The sequence below is a fragment of the Lagenorhynchus albirostris genome, chromosome 3 (assembly GCF_949774975.1).
Source record: "Lagenorhynchus albirostris chromosome 3, mLagAlb1.1, whole genome shotgun sequence".
Lineage (NCBI taxonomy): Eukaryota > Metazoa > Chordata > Mammalia > Artiodactyla > Delphinidae > Lagenorhynchus > Lagenorhynchus albirostris.
In genome coordinates this window covers 26,270,800-26,296,944 of record NC_083097.1, presented here as the reverse complement: position 1 = coordinate 26,296,944, position 26,145 = coordinate 26,270,800, and the positions used below count along the sequence as shown (strand labels likewise).

General features: G+C 45.6%; 1 protein-coding gene across 4 annotated transcripts in view; it reads right to left on the bottom strand.

Annotated features, from left to right (window-relative positions):
* The window catches only part of PDZD2 (PDZ domain containing 2), a 378,282-nt gene that overhangs the window by 88,587 nt on the left and 263,550 nt on the right, over positions 1–26,145 (bottom strand). For 3 of the 4 annotated variants that reach the window (XM_060146915.1, XM_060146917.1, XM_060146916.1), the window contains 2 exons: positions 9,608–10,097; positions 301–443 (listed from right to left, as the gene is read on the bottom strand). In XM_060146915.1, the coding sequence (XP_060002898.1) occupies positions 301–443; positions 9,608–10,097 (633 nt within the window). Of the gene's footprint in view, positions 1–300; positions 444–9,607; positions 10,098–26,145 lie in introns of those variants that run through there. The other variant, XM_060146918.1, reaches the window with a different exon arrangement.

Here is a 26,145-nt window from a genome sequence, read left to right as displayed (position 1 = left end):
GATAAGGAACCACGTGGCACAAACATCCCGAAAGTCAGGATAAGTAACATTCACTTGACACTCAAACTGGATTAGAAAGAAATCTAATCTTCCTTCATGCTGTGGCAGAGCTGGCAATAGCCCCAGCAATGAACCACTTCCTGTGCTCAGAGGGGTGTTTAATTAGAACCACTGGTGCCCGATCTCCTCCCGTGCTCCAGCATCATCCTTGTAAACTGTAATGCCCAGAGTCCCGGCACCCGGGGGAAGGGAAGGGGGGGGAAGACAAGGAGGCAGAGAAAGGGAGAGTTATCTAGTCACCTGTGAGCGGCACCTCCTTCCTTCACTTGGGTGACAACGATAGCGTGAGGTGAGCGCTTTGATCCTCGGCCTCCACTAACCTGAATTCCCAGCCCATCCGATTCTTTAAGCAGCTCCATCTTCCATATCCGGCCAACTTCCTCCTTGGAAGAAAAAGTGAGCAGAATGTGAAGTATCTGGACAGACACGCACCATTGTCAAAGGAGAGGGGACCGGGGAGGTCCAGCCAAGTATTCACTTGTCGACAGATATCGCAGGGGATCACCGATGAGAAAATTCTGTGGGTTGGACCAAAGTCTCGAGCTGGCAGTGCTGCCCAAAACAACCTTCTGTGATAATAGGAGTGTTCTCCTTCTGCACCATCCAAAAGGAGCCACCAGCCACAGGTGGCTACCGAACACTTGAAGTATGGCTGGTGGCAACGGAGACACTGAATTTTTCATTTCATTTCATTTTAATTAAATTTAATTAGCCATCTGTGGCTAGTGGCAATGACATTGGACAGCACAGCAAAAGTGATTTGCGAATTTCCTGACCAGGGTCCTGTTAAGTAAAGCTTTTCTGCCTGGAACCCAGGTACCACTACGTGTGTAAATACTGGCTGTGCCTGGGTTCCTTTTATTTACAACGGCTACTAATTGATAAAGGAGGATGAAAGGAAGACAGAGCTAGGTCTTGGTGCCAGGAGACTTCAACTAGTTTGAGCCAAGCTCTGCCACTTGGTACTTACGAAAGTCACATAAGGCCTGAATACCTCAGTTTCCTTGCCTTTAAAGGGACTTCCCTGGTGGTGCAGTGGATAGGACTCGGTGCTCCCAGTGCAGGGGACCCAGGTTCGATCCCTGGTCAGGGAACTAGATCCCATATGCATGCCACAACTGGGAGCTCGGATGGCGTAGATGGGGAGCTGACGAGCTGCAACTGAGGAGCCCTGGAGCCACAACTAAGGAGCCCGGCTGCTGCAGCTGAGACCTGGTGCAACCAAATAAATATTAGAAAAACCCCAAAACAAACAAAAAAAACATATAACTCTTTAAAAAAATAATAAAGTGGGGTTAAGTATTAACACTTCCAGGGCTGGTGTTAGGATTAAAGGAGACATTTATGGAAACAGGCAGCAGTGCTCCTGATATCTAGTAGATACATAATAAATGTTGATAGGTAACCACGTATGACTTACACATGCATATCATATATGTTAAAAACATAATATTGAATTGAATCTCAAACTTCTTCAAAATATATGAATGAGATCTTGGGTAGGAGAAACCAAAACAGGAAATTCACCGATGAATTTGTGATCAACTTCCGCACACACTGGTCAGTATACTCTTTTTTTTTTTAATTAATTAATTTATTTATTTATGGCTGTGTTGGGTGTTCGTTTCTGTGCGCGGGCTTTCTCTAGGTGCGGCAAGCTGGGGCCACTCTTCATCGCGGTGCGTGGGCCTCTCACTATCGCAGCCTCTCTTGTTGCGGAGCACAGGCTCCAGACGCGCAGGCTCAGTAGTTGTGGCGCACGGGCTTAGTTGCTCCGCGGCATGTGGGATCTTGCCAGACCAAGGCTCGAACCTGTGTCCCCTGCATCGGCAGGAGGACTCTCAACCACAGCGCCACCAGGGAAGCCCCAGTATACTCTTTAAATGAATTTAAAAATGCTTCAACAACTATAAAAATCTATCCCCTTTACTTTATTTATTTATTTAGGCCACGCCACAGGGCTCGTGGGATCTTAAGTTCCCTGACCAGGGATTGAACCTGCGCCCTCGGCAGGGAAAGGGCGGAGTCCTAACCACTGGACCTCCAGAGAACTGCCAAAGATCTATCCTTTTCAAAAACTAATAAAGGTGTCTAAATCCTCTTGACTGCTAGTAGCTTTTCTGCTCTGGTTTATTCTCCACGTGACTCCGTATTTCACTCCAAGGACACAAACATACACCCACTGCAAAATGTTTGATAATTGGCTGCTCAGAGAAATGAAAGCAAAAGCTTCTGAAGTGATTTATTTGGGAGTCTGACTTTAGGCTCGTCCCAAAGTCCTTGCTGGCTCCAGGTATACAGGTAGGGGTCACAATGCATTCCTCAATTTATAAAAGAAAAGCTATGTGTTTTTTTCGTTCATCGTGAAGGTCCAACGGAACTGTTAAGGTCCAATACAGACAAAGCCAGCATCTCCCTAAAAATAGGCAACCTGCCCATTCAAGCTGCTTGCAAAAGAGGAAAAATGTGAAGCATTTAGAAAATCCGAAATGCATACTGTCAGCAACTAAAATGCAACGGTAAAAAAAGCAGATGTTGAACGGTCACTAATGTGCAGCAACAGGAACGTCTAGGGAAATTATTGCCAGACAGAGACCTGTTGGGCCCTACACTTCTCCTCACCCAGCGCAGCTCACGGGGGCTCCATGACTCCAACAACACGCCATGGTGCAGCTGTCTCCTCCATCCACTGACCACAGGCCCACGAAGCCTGTCTGGCCAAATGTAACCGCAGAAGTCACTGGCGTTTCTCCCACAGTAGTTCATGAACTTGTCAACGATCCCTACACCATCCCATCGTCTCACTTTGGACTCCCTGGGTTTTGGTTGGTTGCCTCTGACCTCTGGAACACCTTTCTCTCTTTCCCATTCAGAAACAGCCTGCCTGGCCTTCAGAGTCTCTCACAGCTCCACGACTTCCAAGAAGCCATCCTTGAGAATCAGTGCTACCATGAGATAGCAACCTTCAGTGCTTCCACTACACGAGACCCTGTGGCTATCGGAGGACTCGGAAGAGAACAAAGGCGAGGTGCTCCGGTTAGCTGTTACCCCGGCGTACTGGGCATCCCACACTGGCATATGGGCCAGCCCTGTGGCTGCTTCCCTGGGCCTCACGGTGCAGGCAACAAATGAGAGTCGACGGTGGCTTGACTTTTTTCCTTGGAAGACATGCCACGGCTCCTGGGGTCTGGAAGATGTGAGACAGTGTTCCTCCCTCTCCCAGTACAGAAAATCTGTAGAACTCTTTCCCAAGAACAACACGGACCATTATGAGAGCCCAGAAATAAGAAAACCCCTTTGGTTTTAGCCCAAATTAGTTAAAACCTATCCATCCCCATTACTAGCTACACCGTCATTTTCTCCCGTCCTACCCTCCTTTTGCTAAACAGAACATGTTAAGTATGGTTCACAGAGGATGTGACAATACTAGATACAGTTCTTTCTGATTTTTAAATGCTTTAGAAATAGTACTTGTGACAAGAAACATGCAAAACTACATTCATGGGGAAAGAAGAATGGCCTAAATGTTGACCCTGACAGAGGAGTTAAAGACAAGAGCGCCCACACGCCCACTCCACACCCCTGCCCCTGCCCAAGATGCACACAACTAGTTAAAAGCAAAACAAAAACAAAACACATATCTAATAGTATATGTGTTTACACATACAGCCCCCAACTACACTAGTCTAGAAACAGCTTTTCTTTTATCCAATAATATGATTTTCCCTCAACAACAGAGTAGAAACTATAAGGGGAGAATTCAAAGAAAATGATGCAAATTTCCTCACCCTGGAATTTCTTGATCATCTAATGAAGGAGCTCTGAGGAACACAAAGAGAGGCAGAAACAGGAAGAGGCAGATGTTATCGGTCTCAATTGTACAATTGTCAGTAGTAAATCTAGCTGCCTACAGCTGAAAGCAGCGTTCAGTTAAAAATAAAATCAGTGTCTAAAGTTTATTAGCCTAAAGCTGGCACTGGCCAAAAACCAACAGGTCAACTTAAAAACAATAAATATCAAGTATATTTCCAACTGCCTCCTTACAATTCCACTTAGGTATCCACTACACACACCAGTAGGGTCAAAACAGGACTCTCCTTCTTTCCCATCTCAGTGGGAATAGCAACATCATCTACTCAAGCTTAAGAGGATATGCAAACCCACAACCCACGAACTGTCTTTGATTTATCCTTCTATTTCCTACACCTAAACCATGAGTGAGATCTAAACGCTCTATTTGCAAAACAGATCCACATTCATCTACCTCTGCTTTTCTTCCCTGACACCACCCTTGTCAAAGCCACCAGCATCTTTAGCTTGGGTTATCACAGTGGCCTCCAATCTGGTCTCCCTTTTTATGCTTTACCTCTCACAAACCACTATTATCCATTACGCATCTAGGGTAAATGTTAACAAATATATATATATATATATATATCATGATGCACTCAGCTTAAACCTTTCGACAGCTCCCCGCTAGACTTAGAATAAGGTCCGCACTCTTTGCAATGGCGAACATGAACTTTTGTAATCGAGTCCCATCCGTATCCTCCACATCACCTCCTAGTCCTGTCCCCATCACTCACTGTGCTGCAGACTCTCTGCTCCTAGAATATTCTATCATTCCTGTCTTACAGCAGCTGCATGTGCTAGTTCCTCGCCGGAAACATTCTGCCCCCAGGGCCCTGTTTTGCAGGGCTGCCCTTTCCTAACACTCAGTCTGTAGCTGAAACGTGGCCTCTTTAATGAGGTCTTTTGCCGACAACACCCAATATCAATTTGCCCCCTGCCCATGTCACTGCGGGGCCATCTTTCACGTCACTGTTTTACTTTATTTATCGTACTTATGGTCAGCATCTAACATTCTGATTTATTTTCTTATTTATTGCTTGTGGCCCCTTATACGTGACAAATGCCGCAGGACAGGAACTTCATCTCTCATTTACAAATGGGTTCTCCAGCAGCTAGAACAGTGCCTAGCACATAACAATACTGCATAAATGTCACTGAATTAACAAATAGAGAATGTTTATCCACTAATCCTAGGGTTCTTCAAAGTTATTGAGACTGACGTTAAGAAGTTTACCCAGATGGGAGACCTCCCTGTTTGCCAATGTTCAGCGTGTGAACACAGATCCAGTTGTAGAGATGATTGAGTTCTGAAACAGATCCTGTCTAGACAGAGGGCTTGGGCCTTTGCTTCCTTTTACATTGGCTTAAAGGGCAAAGAGACTTTGTCAGCCTGTTGAGAAAAAGCCAAACCATCCAAAATTGGACGCTACGGACGTCTGTATTAATGTTGTCAGAGTGCTACCCTTTCCTGTAAACCGCCAGTTACTGTGTGAGCTCACATGTGCATCTCTTCACAAAGGCAAACAGAGGGATTTATTTACCAAAACAGGGGTGGTGCATTAAAGGGAGCGGCCTCGGCAGCATTTAAATGACCTCATCTGCTAGAACCCAAAATAAAATTTTACAACAGCATCTTTGCCCCAAATGTGAGAAGACACATCATCCAACTAGAATTTCACTGCAGTAAATGCTCTGGCTCCAGTTGCAGACCTATTTTGAGACTGTTTGCTTATCCCTTCTTACTTAGAATGATCAGTAAGAAATGAAGAAACATGTCATCATAATGTCAGAGTTGAAATGCCGTAGTCACCCAACCAAAATGCTCAGTGTGTAGGTAAGAAAACTGAAGCTTCGAGAAAGGATGTGGCAGCCTGAAGGCCACGGAGCTGGGAAGGGAAGAACCAGGGCTGGAACTTGGTGCCCCATCTCTCAGGCCTGGGGCTGCCCCGTGCCTTCATTAATAAATAGCTACAGAGCACCTACAGGTGCAAGGCGCTGAGCTGGGACCGAGAGAGCAAAGGCTCAGAGGCAAGAGTGAGCATGGCCTTGTGGAAAAAACGAACTCAGCCAAAGACAGGGAGGAAGAAAGCAGTGAGAAATGGGGGCAAAGCGTTAATCAGGAATCAGGTGATGAAAAGGCCTCACATGCTACGTCAAGCCAAGGTATCTGGGTATTACCCCAAGGGCAAAGTGGGCCACCAAATGGTTTAAGCTTTAGCGCACATGCGTGTGTACATGTGCATGCATGCTTGCGCAGTAAGATCTGCTCTTTAGAAAGGTCCCTCTGGTTGCAGTGGGGACAGTGGGTGATGGGAGGAAAGTGGGAGCAGTGAGACGGGTGGGAGACTACTGCGACCACACAGGTGAGAAATGAGAGCAGCCTGGCCCTGACCTAAAGCTGTCGGAGGGAGCACAGAGAAGTGGAGCAGACAGAGATCCTGAAGGGAGCAGCAGGTGACAGGATTGGTGGCTGACAGGATGCAGTGTAAGGGAGAGGGCAGCGTTCCTGCTGACTCCATGATGCCAACTGTCCCAATTTGCCTGGGTGAAGGCGTTTCCCAGGATATGGAGCTGTCAGTGCAAAACCAGGGAAAGTTCTGCACAAACCAGGGCTAGTGGTCACTAGCTGAATCTCAGGTTTCTGTCTTGGGCAGCTTTGTGGATGGTGAGACCTGGAATGTTGGAGCAGGCTTGGTGGTGCGGGAAAGCAATGCACCGAGTTTCAGGCACGATATGAAATATCTAAGATTGGAGACATCCTGTACGTGGTTGGTAGAAAGCTCGAGGGCTCAGGAGAGAGGTGAAGGCAGACAGGCATTTAGGAGACATTACCATGTAGAAGGATATAAGTTCACCCAGAGACCATGGGGACTTCCTAGAAGAGGACCATCCTCCTGCTGCCTCTGCTTGATACAAACATCAGGGACCACTCAGGAGAAGCCCTCAGTGTGATTCTCCTTCTGAGTTTCACATACTTTCCTGCAGGTTCAGACCTGGGGAAGCCTTTCTGAGATCTCTACTGAACCACTTACAGGAAAGAGGTCTGGTACTGCACAGGGTGGATTTTGGGTACTAGGGTAAGACCACAAATGGACCCATAGACACACACACCAGCTGTGAATAAACTCTCCTGACTGGCAAACGGTAGAATTCTTTTTTTTTTCATTGTTATGTGACTAAGTTTGGTTGTATTCGCTTTCACCATGCAGCATTACAAAAATACACATTATGGATATGTTGCCTTGGATGAGCAATGATCTTTGCTAGACAGAGAGGAAGGAATCTTGAACTCATTTCTAAAATTGCGTATCTATGTCCTAGGAGATTCTTGTGCTTTAGAAGATGGGCCCAACTTTTTAAAAAATTAATCTGTTCGCATGTGTATCATTATGTGTTAATACTTTACAGAAACAAGCCATTTTTTAAAAGGAGATATTTGTTAAAAGGAAATATGTTTCCTCTAGGTCCGTTAAGGCAGAACAGAATACAGAAAAAAAGTCTGAGGATTTATTTTCCTGTAAGAAATAACAGTCTATGAAAAAGAAGTACCTGACAAATAAAAATGGTCTGAATGATTATAAGCCTTGTCTGTAATTTATTAAGTCTTTGTAGATATATTAAATCATTAAGAAAGCAGAAACGGAACAACGCTGACATGTCTAATCTCCCATTATTCAAATGGAATGGAATTTTACCCCAAGGCTTAAGAGGTAAATAGCTAATTTTTGTTTTTCTGGAAATTCCATTTTAGCATGACCTTGGGCTCGTCCTGGAGTAAAAATATAAATCTATTCATACCAAGAACCTAAGCAGACTTCTGTTAGGTCTCTTGGTCCCAGTTTGGGTGATGCCAGGGTGTGGAGGAAAGCTATGAAGGTCTATTTCTTGCCAACCTTAACGATCCCAGGTAAATGCATCTAATGAGGCCATTTCTGGGGTTGAAGAGGGTACTGAAATATTCATGCCTGAGAAGGTGTGTGGCCCATTCTGACTTTCTAAGACCAAAAGTACAATCCAGGGTCAGTCATCAGTCTATAGATTTAGAACAGTTATGAAGAATTCCAGATGGCAAGTCTCTCCTTGCTATAGGCATGGGGTTTCAAAAAAAAAAAAAAAAAAAAATCCCCAAGGTAATAGATCATGGTTTGGTTTTTTTCACCCTTCATTTGTATCTTCTTGGACATTTGACCTTGAGTACAAAAACCAGGCAAAGGAACTCTGGTATGTGCAGTCTTAAGATAGCCTAATCCAGAAATTCAAGTTTTTGTTATTGCCTTCAATCAGGATGAGTGGAGGATGGTATTCTCTTACAAGTCTGGTGTGGCATTTTTTCTTTTAAAATCATTCCAAATAATTCCCACTGTGTCCTCGGCCAGATGAAAACCTATTCTTTGGACTGAATGTGTGAGATTCCACCCTAAACTTCGGTACCTTAACACTTCAAAATGAACCAGTACTACCCATTTGTCATTTTCACCTTAAGCTTTCTGCATATTCACAATCATCAGAAGAAAAAAATCACATCAACATATAGTATTCATTGATAATATTATACACATTATAATATTTTTATTGCCCTTAATCCTTTTTTGGGGGAGGGGCATAAAACTGGTAGGAAACCATTAATAGAAACATTCATTTTTTTCTTCTCATTTGTTTGTAGATTCCATCTGCAAATATACATTCTCTGTGTAAGGCTCCTCAAATGAAGGAACATGGTCCCTTAAGAGAAGGATTATTTTGATTCTTCTCAACCCATTATACAGATTGGCTACAGTTGCAGAAATATGCATGAAATAGCCTTACTAGAAATTACATTCACTCCTAGGGCACCATTTCCCAGGCTGCAAAGCTGAACTCGATACTTCCTCTGTGCCCATTTTCCATCCTTCCAACTTCCCCTTTCATCCTTAGAGGGCCTCTCCTGAGTCAGAAAAGAAACCAATCAGGAACCATCTAGCTAGTTACTGCTTTGTTAGGAACCCAGAGGAATACCTGGCCAAGAGGATTCTTGGAACAAGCATGCTGACCCTAAAGAAATGTAACTTAACAAGAGAGTGTTGGTTATAACGGGGGAGACGATATGAGGCTAGAAGCGTGTCTATCACCATTCAGAACTAGACCACATCTGCTTTGCCTTTAGGTGAGGGCAGCTCTGACCATCACAGCTGGATATCATAGTATCAGAGATTTCTGTGACGTTTCCAAACTTCACTGGAATTCAGCAATATAATAATACTATCCCATGAAAATGTCACTGGTTTTGAAATGTTAAAAATAAAAGCAGATGCTTCCCTGCAGGTTGGACATCCGTCCTGTGTAATACCAAGGCTTGGATATTTATGCTATCAGTGGTCACCAGGAATTCTTGGCCTTGCAGTGGCAATTCCACTGGTGACAGCAGTGATAAATAATGATGCAGTTCAAGTACTTTATCTGGGCCTCATATGACTCAAATTATACCACAGAAGGCTTGAATTTTCCGCCTTAGGATCACTCGACTAGCTCTTTATTTAAGTGTGATAAAATGACTTGGTTTTTTTGTTGTTATTGTCATGTCCTATGATCATTTATCTTAATAAATCTTTCAGTTTCTAAATGCAAAGTCATCTTAGATGTATTTTCCAAACCTTAAATGCAACTGCAAACAACATTTCATTGAAAATTCAGGTTCTACCACCAAAGCAAACCTTACCCGTGCCAGGCAGTCGCTGGACTGGAAGTCTGTCTTCCCAGATTTTGAGAAGCGGCGTCTGTCATTGCTTGTGGGCAGAGGGACGTCCGCCTTTGCATTCCCTTTGTCTAATTCCGACCTCTCTAGATGGGATCCAGCCACCTCCTTGAGCGAATCTGGGCCATTTTCTAGCTCAAAAACATGACCGTTTCCCAGTTCAGGGTCCAGGCCGTTGTCTAGTTCAGACACAGGGTCACTGTCCAACTCACAGCCAGCGCTGCTCTTGGATTCTTCGGTGGCTTTGTGGGTAGAAGGCCTGGCAATGACCGCAAACTTCCTTGCTCTTTTCCCCTTTTTCACAGTTCGGTCCCCCAGCTCCAAGGTAGGCGTCTCTCCTGGTTCAGAGCTGTTGCTACTGTTGCCGTTATAAGGAGAATGGACTTGGTGCTTGAAGCGGCGCAGCATGATCAGGTAGATGAAGCCGCCATTCCAGCACTGCTCAGCCAGGTAACTGCAAGGGACACAGGGGGGTCAGAGACAGGCTGGTTAAAACCCTCCAAACATCCTCCAAGGACAATGCAGCGGGTTGACACATCTAATGGCCCACACAGGACCCTTGTGACTAAAATCCTGGCCAAGTGATTGAGGCACTAAGCTTCTTAAGAGGCTGCGCACTTCACTCACTCTTTTAATCTATTTAATTGTTGATGCTAAAAATAACCCCCAAACAAACCAAAAAACCACCATGAACTGGAAATGACTCATGAGAGTACCCTACGAAGGTAGCCAGAGAAGGATTTTTCTATTACCAGAGCCAATCCTAACATATCATTAAAAAAAAAAATTATTCTCCATTCACTCAACAACTTGTTACATCAGAATGATGCCAGCTTCCCATTCATAACGTTCTGATGGGATAGCACTGCGAGTCCCCAGGGGAAAATGGATAAAATAGATTAGGGGAAATGTACAGTTCTGCTCACAGGATCAAAAACTGAACTGCGGGCTTCCCTGGTGGCGCAGTGGTTGAGAGTTCGCCTGCCGATGCAGGGGACACGGGTTCGTGCCCCGGTCCGGGAAGATCCCACATGCCGTGGAGCGGCTGGGCCCGTGAGCCATGGCCGCTGAGCCTGCGCGTCCGGAGCCTGTGCTCCGCAACGGGAGAGGCCACAGCGGTGAGAGGCCGGCGTAACGCAAAAAAAAAAAAAAAAAAAAAATGAACTGCATGATGCAAACTATTATATATAGAATAGAGAAAAAACAAGGTCCTACTGTATAGCACAGGGAACTATATTCAATATCCTGTGATAAACCATAATGGAAAAGAATATGAAAAAGAATGTATATATATATATATATATATATATGAATAACTGAATCACTTTGCTATACAGCAGAAACTTACAGCAGAAATTAACACAACACTGTAGATCAACTACACTTCAAAAAAAAAAAGCCACAGATTGGAAAGACCCAAAGTGGAAAAACAAAATCAATGCACAAGAGGAACCTTTGCCCCACAGCAGTTAAAGGGAAAAAAAGATGCTGAGCTGGGGGCGGGTAGAAGGGGTTGGCTGGTATTAAGATGCAGCCAGTAAAGAATCACAGCAAGTGTGTGCAGCATGAAATGAGGATCAGGTTCGTTTCTTGGTAATGGTTCTAGTTTGGTTGTTCATAGCACACGTGAAGTGTCATTTCCAGTCTGGGCATCACATGAAGAGGAACACTGACAAAGTGGAAAACACAGACATAGGGCAACCAGGAGGAAGACAACTGCTGGCAACTGTGGCAACCAGGAAGAGTGGGAGGAAGGAGGGATGTTTAGTCTGAGGAAGACGAGGGCCAGGCTCAGTCGTTTTCACATGTATCTGAGGACGGCCAAACACTTAGAAGCAGGAAATCATACAAATGAGATAATGCACGTGAAGCCTGACATACAATGACTCCTCCAGATCTTAAAGAATAACAATAGAACCTCAAACAGATGAGTAATTAGCGGCATCCGGGACCAGATCGTGAAAGTTTCAGCAAAGAAAACACTTGCTCAAAGTCAGGAAGCCAGGCTGGGCTGGATCTCCCACCAGTGCCACCCAAGATAAGGAAGCACAAACCCCAGACGAACCCAGGGGATGCCCTCACCACTGGGATCTTGCCACATACTACACGTCACTGGTTCCCAAGTAAAGAATGTCAACCACCAAATCCTTAACGAGTCAGACCTGCTTCCCGGCTTCAAGTCCCACAAAGAGAAGGCCTGGGGCTATGTTGCCTACATCTTCAATGCAATGCGGAAAACAGAACTTTTCCCAGTATACCAAACCAGACTTGAGAGCTGGGGCAGTCAGTATGTGGGAAGGGGGCCAGGTCATAAGGAGAGATGACCAGTCGTGTTTGAAATGTACTAAGTTCTGAGCCAAGGGCGTATACTCCCCCTACCTAATGGTCAGGGTAATGCAATGACAGTGACTGTCTAACAGAAGAAGAGAGCAATTCTGAATTTTTGCCTTGGAGTAAAGTGAACAAGAGAGAAGGGTCCTCAAACATCGACCAAAGCTAGTAAAAACTTTCTTTGATCCTGGGTTATAAGCCATGGTAATGAACTTACACATAAAAACCAGGTAGATAAAAGATACTGTACAGACTTCGGGTTGTTCTATGAACTACAGTGAGATGAAGAGGCATGAAGACCTTTCTAGACTGGAATCTAGAAATTGAAAATTAATCCTGGTTCTCTGCACCATTTTTCTACAATGTTGAGATTTTACTTTTTGAATTGTGTATTTTTTTTCCATACTGGATAAAATCTTTTAAAGATATAAAACGATAAGAGTAATTAGCCAGGTTGTAAGGGTTTCCTCTGAACAACCACTACTATTAATCTAATACATATGCTCAGATGTTATGAAAAACAGGATGGGGTAGTAAAAGCAGGACCAGGTTGAGAGTTAGACACCCAAGTTTTTGTTATAGCTTTGGCCCAACCACGTAAAACAATGCTAATTACACCAAATTTCCACTGACAGATGAATCGACAGACAAAACACAGTATATCCATATAATGGAATACTATTCAGCAATAAAAAGGACTGAAGCTCGTGCTACAACATGGTTGAAGCTTGAAGCATTATGCTAACTGAAAGATGCCAGGCCACAAAAGGCCGTATACCATTCCATTATTGGACGTGTCCAGAATAGGCAGACTCATTGAGATAGAAAGTAGATTAGTGGTTGCCAGGAGCTGGGGGGATGGGAGAGAGAGGAGAATTGAGACTGACCGCTAATAGGCACAGGTTTTTTGCGGGGGGTGATGGAAATGTTCTAGAATTAGATAGTGGGGATGGTTACACAACATGGTGGATATATGAATATACCCACTAAATTGTACACTTTAAAATGATGAATGTGATGTTATGTGAATTATTTCTCAATTAAAAAAAAATAACAGGGCTTCTTTGGTGGCGCAGTGGTCGAGAGGCCGCGTGCTGATGCAGGGGACGCAGGTTCGTGCCCCGGTCCAGGAAGATCCCACATGCCACGGAGCGGCTGGGCCCGTGAGCCATGGCCGCTGAGCCTGCGCGTCCGGAGCCTGTGCTCCGCAACGGCAGAGGCCGCAACAGTGAGAGGCCCGCGTACCGCAAAAAAAAACAAACCCAAAAAAACCCCAGCAAATGTAATAATATTGGCCAAGTTTTAAATTTATTCTTTGAGTAGATGCTCCTTAAGAACTCTCTTGACAAAAGAAGCAATTGAGGCTCAGAAACGTTAACTAAATTGCCCGAGTTCGCATAGCTGCCACTGGCAGACCCAGGTCTATCTGCTTCCCAACCACGCACGTCCTCTGTGCAATTCTGCTTCTTAAATCATTACCATCCCTGGGCTTCAGTTTCCTCATCTGCACAGTGAAGGTTGTAAATGGATCATCTCTAAGTTGCTTTTGACTTCCAGGGATAGGAGGATCAAGCCATCCCAGTGACAAGGATAAAACAAAAACCTGGAAAAACAGAAGCAGTCCTTTTATGTCCAAGTCATCCTAGGCCTCCAAGACATTAACCATCAACCTGGAAGATATTTCACCTGGAGAGGCAATTCCTCTAAAACTGCTTTTGGGACTCTACTTTTTGTACTAAAACTCTGGACAACTTGATTTGGTTTGTCCACAGGGACCTTCTTTTCAGTACCAAAAAGGCTGGTCCATTGATTCGGAGTACAAGATCTTGAATATCTTTCCCATCTCTACTCTCACGGGCATTCCAAGAACCTTGGAAGGTTCCATGACTGACAGTCTTTTATTCCTTCAGGATCCACACTCAGCAAAATTACAAAGCAAGAGGAGTTGATCTCTAGTTTTGCACCGTCTCCCTGTCCTTCCCTGGCTTCCTAGCCATAAATAAGATCCTGACGCCTTCAGGGAACTGTATGACAGGTTACTGTATTCCTTCCTGGACACTGCATTTTCTAAGGGCATCCTGAAGGCAAAGTGTGATGAATGAATTACGGACACCTGTAGCAAGTTAGTGAAAAAGACACTATTAGGCAGCGGGTAATTTTCTTACGATTCTTTGAATCACCTTAAATGTAAGGCTGCCACACCCCTCTCCATCTGTATTTAAATGACTTGCCTAACTTTTCCGGGACCTGCCTGGCTCATTCCTACTTCCAAATCCCCTTTTCTGTTCAGTAGGATTCTTACCCACCATTAGGATCTTTAAACTTCAAAGTCAACATTAGAGAAACCAGAAACGAAATACAATCATGTGACTTAGAAAAACAGAAGGTCTCCTCTTCATTAACAACAGGTAGAATTAGCTTTTCAGAAGCTTCTCTACATACGATTATTTTTTTGGTTTCTTCCAAAAATTTGAAACTATCCTCTGGCATGTTAAATTATTCACTCAATTCAATTAAAATTTATTTGATTTTGGCCATCCCAGGCTGGCCTTAAGATAAACAAGGAAAGGCCAGAAATGAGGGTCTGAGCTCTAGCCTAGAACGCTCCCCCTGGAATGTGTTGTGGTTCTTCATTTCACTCGGCCTTTGCAAGCATCGTGTCTGACTAGATCCCTTCCTCCTCCTTTCCCTCAAAAAGTGCTTTATCCGGGCTTCCCTGGTGGCGCAGTGGTTGGGAGTCCGCCTGCCGATGCAGGGGACACAGGTTCGTGCCCTGGTCCGGGAAGATCCCACATGCCGCGGAGCGGCTGGGCCCGTGAGCCACGGCCGCTGAGCCTGCGCGTCCGGAGCCTGTGCTCCGCAACGGGAGAGGCCACAACAGTGAGAGGCCCACGTATCGCAAAAAAAAAAGTGCTTTATCCAAAGGAAAGTTTAAGTACCTTCGCTGTTTCTTGATGCTGTCATAATTCTGGAGTCTGGGTTCTGCAGGGGTGGGATCCTGGTAAGGGGATGGAAGGTGAGATTGGATGTTTGGAGGACCTGAAGGGATAGAGCTGCCTGGAGTCTGAAGATCCAGATGGATATGGGGCAGGAGATAAGAGAGAGGCAAAGACAGGAGACATGCTGGAAGGCCAAAGACACCCATTATTTACTCATAGTCTGATTCTATCAAAAGAGGGCTAGAGGGAGGTGTACAACTTTGATATTCGGGACTGTTTTGCCAAAGCCCTTGGAAGGGGCGATCTCCAGGTGCCTCTAGAAATCATCTTGGGGCTCCAGCCATCGATCGCTGGCACCTGGCGCATGGTGTGAACCCACAGAGGGGTGCCACCGGGCAGAACCGTGGGCACACATGTGCGTGTAACTCAGAGGAACTGGATTGCCATTGCTGGGCCCTGGCCTATACTACAGGGGCTTGTATAACTCAGAGAACCCATAAAAGAATTCTGGAACTTTTCACCAAAGCAGCTACTCTTACTTCATCTGAGTATGTCAGGTCCCCAGTACAGACAGCAGGAGACTAAACACTGACTGCAAGAAGATGTTTATAGACAAGTTATTTTATAGGGTCTGAGTTTTCTAGAGCGAGACTAGCTGCTAATAGCCACCCTGTCTAACACATAGGACAAACGGAGATCGATTGTTCTTGCCTATGATTTCCTCTCGCCTAAGAAGTAATGGGAGGCTGAAAAGCTGTTCGTGGTCCTTTGAAAACCTGCTAAGCCTAATTAATCCAGAGGACCCTCTGAGGTTATAAATCTGTAGGTTCCCAGAGAACAATAGGCTGAGAGGAAGTGTTAAATATATAGATTAATTCCCCAGTGAAGTCTTGGCTGGGAAACAGAGGGAGGCAAGTTTGGACAGCTCTCCAGGAGGGCATGGGAAGATGATAAACATCATTTCCCTGAGTCATTTAGGAACTAGGTTCCCCAAGGGTAGTCTCTCTCGGGTGTTGCCTACCAGCTACCTTGAATTTGGGGCACGCTTCTCCCAGATTCTATGACCCTCCCTAGAAAAAGCCAAGCTTTCTTTGGGGGACCCTGAAGGCAGAATTTGGGTGCTGAATATCATGGTGGTAAGAGTGACTGATACCCTTGGTGCGCTCCTAAGGCCCCTTCTGGAGAGAACCCAGTCTCCTTCCTCGCTAGTTCACACAGGGGAAAGTCAGCTCTGAGCAGATGCAGGAAGATGGGACTCAGGCACCAACGAGGATTTGAAAATAGATCAGCGTCTAGGCCTAGTGTAGACGTAACTAGAACACTGTACTCCAACTGCTGGGTAGGGGAGGTAACTGAGGAAGCCCATTTTTACTACTTCTCACCTCCACTATTCACCACAAATGCCTGGGTTCAGCGACTCTCCCCTCCTCTCCCTTATCTGGAGTCCATGAATAAAGGAATATGTTCTCTTTATTATAAAATGTGTATTTATTACCTTTTTATCATAAAATCTGGATTGAGATACACAGGTTGAGAGTGAAGAATCAGGGTGAATATTTGAAAAAATTTTTTTTGTCCGAACTATGATACAATGTGAGCCATTCGAACCCAAACCAGATGAGCTACCGAAACCTGTAACCTCCACAAACGCAGTGGTGAAATTTAAATCGTACCCATCTATACACCAGGACGGAGGTCCACATTGCCCTAGGGGAATTGGGATGTGGGGAAGAGGTGCAAATATGCTGATCCTCCGGCTACTGCTACTTCTATGAATAATAAACTGTCTTTCATCCCTGATCCAGGAATCTTCTATCTTCTGCTGGCATCCATGAAACTGTGGCAGGCTAACTCGTTAGCTTACTAGTTGGGTAAAATCATAGTTCTTGACATGTAGCAGAAAAATACACCGACTAACTCGGTTTATAATTGATCTTGTTCTCCAACATCAAACTTATCAAAGGAGCTCAGTGACATATTATCCTTCACACCAGCGACTAAGAAATAAAAATCACTACATACCTTACATCAAAACAATATTGAAATTAAATCTTTCAGGCAGAATCAAACAGAGGTGGAATTATACTAAGAGGAGTCATAAAGAGCCTGGGTGCTCTAGCCTCTGATTCCACAAATACTGATGAAATTCAGTGTGTCAGCCTCAAAGGCAGCAGCTACATTCGTGTCCATCAGCATTAAGTATACACGGTTCTGCCCTTACCCTGCTTAAATTTCACCTCCTGCAACCACTGGCTGCAATATCCATCCTGTGCTGAAGCAAGAGCTGGTTCTCTTTTTGTTTGCTATGAAGAGCTTCTGGATGTAAAGGGCTACAGGTAGGGGGGACACTGCAGAAAAATACTCGATAAAAAGCAGCTAAATCATCTGATCACTGAAAAAATTATTTTGATTTCCATGCAACAAGGTATCACTGATTTTCATATTTATCTTAAAAATTCCCCTCTCAAACTAACAAGATTAATTTAAGGTCACCACCCTCACAGCAAAGTATCTCTACACACCAGGACGCATTCCACATTTTCAACTCCAATACAGCTTTAACAGGAAGGAACTAGAAGCGTGGCCCTTGCTATCATGTTGCAATAAGTTTACATGAAGTTTCAGTTTTCCTCCAAGGTTTTCTTGTACCTCATGTCTTCATGAATCAATAAAAGCTTTTTGAAAAGCACCCATACGCATTTGGGAAATAGGAGTTCAGAAGCTGAATTAAGGAGAAAATGCCTGATCAACAATAAGAACTGACCTTATAAAACATACTGCAGAGATACCGCCCCACAAAAGACAACCTCTAGGCTTCTATCTGCAAATGACTGCGTTTCTTTATTCAATTACTGTGAGTGAATCAGGGTTTCTCGTGACTCTATGAGATCAGCCTGCAGTCTATACAGAATCCAATTAGAACTTCAACCACACAGCTTTGCTGACTCACACTGATGATGTTGGTCACATTTTCCCTGGGGGCAGAGGGCATGCAGGTAAAGTCAGACTTTGCTGTACATAAATGAGTCAATTTCACCTCATGAGGGAACTGACAAGCTCAGACGCTGTACATAGGAACTCCTTTCACTTCCTTTTCACTCATGACATAATGCTTTTTTTTTTTTTACAGAATTACTACTTGCTCATTACAAATTCATTCATTCACTCATTCGGCAAATAGTTATTGACTATCTACTATACGCCAGGCACTGTTTTAGGCATTTGGGGGTACAGCAGTGAACACACTGATGCCCGTCTTTGGGGAGCTCACAGTTTAGCAGGGGCAGACGGACAATTAAACAACAGACCTATTAAAATAAGCATCCCAGGGCTTCCCTGGTGGCGCAGTGGTTGAGAGTCCGCCTGCTGATGCAGGGGACACGGGTTCGTGCCCCGGTCCGGGAAGACCCCACATGCCGCGGAGCGGCTGGGCCCGTGAGCCATGGCCGCTGAGCCTGCGCGTCCGGAGCCTGTGCTCCGCAACGGGAGAGACCGCAACAGTGAGAGGCCCGCGTACCGCAAAAAAAAAAAGAAAAAAAAAAAAGCATCCAAATAAATAGCATGTTAGAAGGTGAGACGTGCTATGGAAAATGGAAAATATTGAATAGGATAAAGAGGATTGAGTATGCCAGGAGCTGGAAGAGTCAGATTGAAATTTTAAGTATGTTGAGCAAAGACTTGAAGCAGATGAAAGAGTTGGCCACGCAGCTGCCTGGGAGAAGACGTTCCAGACAGAGGCAAGAGCCAGTGCAAAAGTGGTAAATTGGAAATGTGCCCGGTGTGTGCGGAGCAGCGAGGAGGAGAGGAATGGGGAGGGGCAATGAGGTAGGAGAGATACCAGGGGCCAGTTTACGCAAGACTGTTGTAAAGACTTGTGCAAAATGGGGAGCGGTAACTCCCCTGAGCACAGGAGTCATGTGATACGTAGTCATGATGTGGAGTCATGTGATGTTTTAAAACGGTCCCTTCATTTCTGTGTTGAGAATAGACTATAGGCAGAGCAAGGGTAGAGGGAGACCAGATATTCGATCATCTTCAGAAATTCCAGTGACTGAGGAGCTGGCTCAGTGCAGAGCAGCAGTAGAGAGGGTTAAAAGTGGCCAAAATCGTGATCAGTTTTGGTGGCAGAGTCAGCAGCCTTTGCTTTTGGATCTGATACAGGGTGTGAGAGGAAGGTGGTGTCTAGGTGTTTGGCCTGAGCAACCAGAAGGATGGCGTTGCCATCCCCTGAGGCTGGTAGAGTGGCCTTCTGTGCGGTGGGGCTGCCCGACCTATCCTGATGCCCAGATCGATTCTGGAGTGACGTTCCGGATGAGCTGAGTTTGAGATGCTCGTGTGGTGGCTGTGTGGGCAGCTACACATCTGAATCTGGATGTTGGAGCAGAGGACTGGTTTGGAGATAAAAAATTGGGAGGTGTCAGAGTGTCGATATTTAAAGCCTCCTGAAGATAAATTCCTTTAGGTGGACTTTCTGGGTCCGAAGTTCTTGCTGGGTCCAAAGCACAGTCAAATGTTTTGTATGTACTTCCAAGCTTTCCTCTAGCAAGGGGTATGACAATTTAGAATCCCACCAGAAGTGTCTTAGAGAACCACTTGTCACTCTTTTTAATCTCTGCCAGTCTGATAGTCAAGAGCTACCTCCTGTCCTAATTTGCAAGTCAGTAATGATTAATGAGGTCAAAATTCTTAGTATTTCTCTGCCTTCTTTGAAAATTGCCCACTTACGTCTTTGTAAAGATCCTCACTTTTGTACCCTCACAGTCTAGCACAATCACTGGCACATGTTAAGCACCACAAAAAAATGACTGGTCAGTGAAAAGATCCCTTCTATTTAAAAAAATAAAAAAAGCTCTTTTTGGTAAAATGACTGTATTGAGGCATATTTTACATCTGATATAATTCATCCATTCAAGTGTACAATTCAATGATTTCTAGGAAATGTACCAAGCTGTGCAACCACCACCATAAATCAGTTTTAGAACATTTTCACCACCCCAGTAAGATCCCTCATGCCCTTTTACAGTTAATGCCATTCCCAGTTCAGCCACCACTTTCGGTTTCTATAGATCTGCCACTTCTGTACATTTCATATAAATGGCATCATACAATACACGGACTCTGTGTCTTGCTTCTTAAAAGCAACTCCTTTTTAGGAGATCCTTAGTCACCAGACTTCACCTCGTTCTGCATCCTCTCTGCCATTTATATCGTACAAAATCTCGATTCATGCAAAATGCTGTTTTGATATCTTTCTCATTTTCCTTCAGATCATGCCCAATTATCCCGAGGAGATAGCTCTCATGGCTCTGCCAGTATCTCACCCATCTTTTCCCCTCACATTATTCCAGGGAATACCCACCATTCCTTCCAGTTTACGCTATAAAGCCCCTGGTAGCCTCGCCTACCTTCAAAGTTCCTCCCGTGACAGCAGTGAAGTGAAGGAGGCATTCTTTCCCATTTGGCTTCCTAGATTTTCCTCACTGCTCCAATATCATCATAAACCAGCTCTGCTTTAAAAGGAAATCCTTCCTCATTAACGCTAACCAGGCATGGATTCCAAACACCATTCAAATGTAATAGTATATAATGTATATCATATGCTAATATATTCATGTTACTCTGCATTTCATTTTTTCATTTTTGTTTTACAACTGCATTGCCTTTTAAATTTTCTCCACGTTATTTTTCGTTCAGGACAGATTACCAGGGACTACAGGACCCAAAGTCTCTTATGTACTTCTTTTGCCTGGATTGGTGCTAAGGAAACTTCCATGTCTTTCCTATGCCCCGCTCACTGGCCAGCCAAAGACACTTATTTTACATCACAGAGGGCTCTGCTATGACTTGCCCCTGAGAGCTGAAGATCGGGTCTGAGAAAGAGAAAATCCAAAGCAGCCCACTCCCCATGCCTTGAGCCTTACCTGAGATCCACCATCCCCTCCCAGCCCTGCCAGGTGCATTTCCTATGGCAATTCCTGTGCTTCTCCACATACGGTGTTGCCCTTGACCTTGCCTTGGAAGAGGCTACCATCAACGCTCAAGGGTAACTGAAGCCAGACTTTGCGTCCCAAAGGTTACGGTCATTCATCTTCTAGGCTCAGAATCACCAAGCCCTGAAAAACGCGTTAAAGATGACCCAGGGACTGAGTTCCGTACCGTCCCTGCCACATCTTCCTGCCCCTCCACGGTGAGAGCTGCCGGCAGCTATGAGAATTAGTAACACGCGTTTTCCCTTTCTGTCCCTCTTCCCACGAACCAACTGCATCTGAGTTCACAACCAGCCAGTAATCCTCAAGCCCTCACGGTGCACCATTCGAAAGGCACCACCCTCTTCCTTTCCCCAGAGGTGGCGCTAAAAGAAGGGAGACTCCTGGGGGGCCCGTGCATCTCTGAACGCACATGCCACCAGTCAAACGCTAATTCAAACACTGATGAAATGCCTGTGCCCTCCACGTCCCTCCCCTTTCAAGTGGATCCAGCTGCGTCTTGAAACAATTTCCCCAGCTTGTCTCAATCCTTCCAGGGTCCGTTCCATTGGTTTGGCCAGAGCCTGCCCCTACCTCATGCCAAGCCTGGTTTCACTTATGTCAAAACAGCTTCCATCAAAATCATGGGCTTCTTTTTCGAATTTCTTTCACTGTTTTTCAGCAGCGAAAAGATACTTAAATTGCAAAATGACTACCTCCATTAATGTGTTCTGGCTAATACCAGGCACTCTTCTCCTGAATCTCTTCTCTACAGTGTACTGTGGATTCTTTAAAATCTGACTTTCTGTTTTTCTTTCTTCTCGAAGGCTCTCTGGCAGGCGTGGTAGGGCTGAACAGGTCTCATGATTTACAAAGGTTCATGTAGACTGACTTTCTTAGTTTTGCAACCTTCTTCTCCAAGCTTCCTTAGAAGCTGGATTTGTTGGATATTTTCCCTGTTTTCCATCCATCTGCATGATCCTCTAAGACTCTTCTTAGTTTGGAGGATTTCAGTTATAAGAAAGCCAAATCAATAGAACTCTGGCCTAGAAATAGATAAGCCAAGTCCTTATAGATGTGGACTCTGGCCTAGAAAAACAGATAAGCCAAGTCCTTATAGATGTGGACTCTGGCCTAGAAAAACAGATAAGCCAAGTCCTTATAGATGTGGACTCTGGCCTAGAAAAACAGATAAGCCAAGTCCTTATAGATGTGGACAGAACAACTTTAAAATCTGGGCTTCCAATCAGTATACTCTTCATGTGTCTGTTGACCAGTTGTAATTGTGACATTGTTGACATTTGTGGTCCCTCGTTCTTAATTATGTGCAGACAAGGAAAACGCACAGGCATTTTGTATTTATCTACTGGGATTTTTAAAATAACTGCAAGCGAAGCATTAAAGAAACCATAAATTATTGGGTGCACGGGCATAAACACTGGCGTGAAAACGCAAAGCTTGCTTTTAATGGTGCGTTTATGTTAGAAGTGCCAAAAACTAATACGAATGGTAACAGACAAGGGGAATGGGTACCGATATTGATTAACTTTATACGCTGTGTATTAACTACACACAAATATCACCTTGATCCATCTTTGAGACATGAGAAAACAGGCTCAGAGAGATTAACTTGCTGGTATAGGTGGAGCTGAGATTCAAATTTCCATCTGATGGTAAACAAACCCAGGCAATGACCTTGGGATTTAGCGTGTGCCCATCCTAATGTTCATTATGACCAGGTTTAGATAAAGAAAAAGGGCAGCAACTTCTAACAGCCGAAGAAGCCTCTCGCCACATGAACATTGTAAGGGATTCCACTTCAGTGGTGTGTTAACACCCAAGATGTGTCCCACACCCATAAGAAAGGGGTCTTAGGGAAAATAAGAGGTATTTTCAGGTCGGCCCGGAGGCAGGTGAATACTTGGGAGGGGTGGTGGTCTCTCAGTGTGGGTAGAAGAGGCCAACTACCCCAGCCATGAGCTGGACGCAGACAATCCCCGCAAGTTTTGGAGAAGCAAAGGCGACACCTGCTCAGATCACCCAAATCAGAGGACTAACAAGCCAGCCCGGGATCCCAGAGCAGCCAAGGTCCAATACAACGGCTAACAGGAGCTATGCCCTCCAAGGTAGGCCTCCCCCCTCGGGGGCGCCCTGAACCGTGGCCACCTTGCCTCCCTCCCTGCAGCTCCGGGGCGCCTCCACTCCAGACCGGGGCCTCTCAAGCGGACTGTGCGCCGGACACCTCCCTCCCTACAAGGAACCGCCCCTCCTGAGGGCAGGCGGTCTGCGTCCACCTCTGGCTGTAAACAAGAGGTGTCTTAACACCACAGCATTGTTCCTGTGGATCCCTGTGGAAGATAACGTGATGTCAGGTGATGACAGGCCGACAGAAATCAAAGAAGGGAGGGGCAGGCAAATCCCTAGGCTGAAGCGCCACTCAGATGTCCCTTCGAGGAAGGACTTCGAGGAAGGTCCAGTGGGCGAGGAGTGTGTTAGTCAGCTCATGACCTCCGGCTGCGAGCTTCATCAAGGTCCGGCTCAGCTTTCAGGTCAAGGTCACGCTCGCTTGGGGCAGTACGTGGCCAATGGCAGTCAAGATGGGGAGGCTAGGCCTGACCCTTTCCATCCAGGGAGACCCCTCTAATGGGCAGGCTTGGCTCCAGGGTCCCTGTCACGCTGACTCTGTCACAGCAGCACGGTCAGTACTAGCTCCCCAGGCATACCTGCTCCCTCCCTGTTCCTTCCACGGATGTTCTTCTGCACTCTCAGCTCTAACTCAGCCTCTGCTTCCTTGGAGAGCCCAATGTGAGGGAGGGCGATAGGATGAGAATAACAAAATATTTTCCCAAAGGGAGATGTTGGGAAATAAGAGTAGCCAAAAAGTCCTGTCGGGAACGGATAGAACTCAGCTAATCTGAGTACAGAAGCAGCCAGCAGAGCATTCTTGAGAAGTCAAGTTGGATGGCTGGCATTCACAAAGACTTCCTTTAAATCTGCTGGCTGGTAACAGGAAAAACCAACAGCAAAGAGCTTTTTCGGAGCGAGGCTCTGTTCACACTCTCCCTAAACAGCTTCATCAGAATTCACCCCAAAATCAACTATGTGGAGCGAGAGCACACTTGGTTCAGGTGTCAGCACTGCTGCTTGGGCCCCTGGGCAGGAGGACACGGTACCTCAGAGATGAATCCCTCAGTCTCATCTACCTATGGGGCTGTTGGGAAGATTAAATGGGATAATGGACTAAGCCGGCTGGTTTCCCACCAGGCGAGAAGTACAGGTCGATAAATGTCAGTTCCTTACGCTTTCCGAAATTTGCTAGGTGATCACAGGTCAACCAGTTAAACTTGTTGGCGGCTAATGTCCCGGACAGAATCCGCAGAAGGTGAATGCACAGAGGGGCGTGGTCAAAGCTGATTCTGTGGTTGGAATGGGGCAAAGAGAACCACAGTTAAGTCAGGGTGAAAAGGAGTCCCTGGGAAAATCAAGTTCACAGGGATAGGCAGAGAGTCAGAAATGGATTCCAAAACGAAAGATCTGGAAGAGCAGCGCAAACGTGCCTCAGATGCTGAGCCTCGTTGACCCAAGACCGAGAGGCATCTTGAGGGTCTCCTGGACCTAAGTCATCCCAGCGAGAAGGATGGGTATGTGTGTGTGGGTGTGGGGAGATCAGGCTAGGGGGACAACGGGCACAGAGTATGGCCGGTTGCAGGCCATATTCTCTGCCAGGGACAAGAGACAGATGTCTTTCAAAACACAGACCAGTGGTGGCCTCTTGTTTTGCTTCCATGTCCATCTGGCCGGTGTCAGGCTCCCAACTCCCAGAGCAACTGCAAGCTTTCTGGCCTGACCTGAACTCTGAGGATATTTCCAGAGGTCCTGGAATTGCCCCAAAACTCAGGGTGGAGTCTGGGAGGCTGCCCATCCCAGCCAAGCTGTGAGATGGGCTGACCCCTGAATATTTTGTAAACTATGCCGCTGCTCACGGGGACACAAGCAACTGCCACAAATAAATCAGATGCATGTGTGTGCGAGGAGAGACCTCCTCTCCCAGCACCCACTCCCTCCTGACCTACCTTTCCTCCATCTGTCACAGGTATCTGGACGATACATCTGTCACAGGTATCGCCCTTCCGGTTCAGATGCCTCCTTTAAAAGGGCCTCGTTCACTTTTCTGAGGCAAGAGTTTCAAAAGCCCAGTTGTTTTAATATTAAATATTTCAATATATGACAATGCCATGAGACAGTCAACATTATGTCTTTTTAAATATCGAGAGAGGGTCTCTCTGCAGACACACGATTTCAGCTCCAGGGGAAAACATTTCCAGCGCGAACAGCCAACTCCACTTTTGTATGAGGTGTAAGCAGGTGCAGGTATTTGAGTCACATGCATGTTTCAGAATACTAGGAACTCACTTCGTTACCAAATGCTCTCAACAGGAAAGAGCTGGCAGAGGGCACACGCTAGACTTGGAACCCTCCTACTTAGAGCAAACGGAAAACATCCAAAAACAAAATCAGAGCCATGGGCTGGCCTGGAAAAATAAACACCCCCCCCCCAAAGTTATTTCTTGAATTGCACACCAGGAAGAGTGAGATCTGGAAGAATCTGGAAAGGGGGAGAAACAAAAGCATTGACTAGAGGACCTTCTCGAACCTCTGGGGGAAAAAAAAAACACATGAGAGTTTTCCACTGTGGCACTGTTCCCTTTAGACTCCCAAGTATTTCTCACAGATAAAGGGGCATCTTAAGTGTTCTAGCTCCCCACACTGAGGAACAAACTGCACCCATTGTTCACACAGATGGGAGCTTTAGGAGGGGTTCCAGGTCAGGGGTCGAAGCACCCAATTCGCCAGATACTTAAAGGACTCAACGTGGGCTCTGGGAAAGGCCCAGTGTTGTTAAGAGAGCCACACTCCATAACTAGGGGATTCTTCTGCTCTGGTTAACACTTTTCATCATGAGTTCTCTTCAAAGATTTCCTCCTAAAAGACTTACTGCAGTCTTTTAAAGTTAGCTGTTATGGGCTTCCCTGGTGGCGCAGTGGTTGAGAGTCCGCCTGCTGATGCAGGGGACACGGGTTCGTGCCCCGGTCCGGGAAGATCCCACATGCCGCAGAGCGGCTGGGCCCGTGAGCCATGGCCACTGGGCCTGCGCATCCGGAGCCTGTGCTCCGCAGCGGGAGAGGCCACAATAGTGAGAGGCCCGCATACCGCAAAAAAAAAAAAAAAAAAAAAAAAAAAGATTTCCTCCTAAAAGACTTACTGC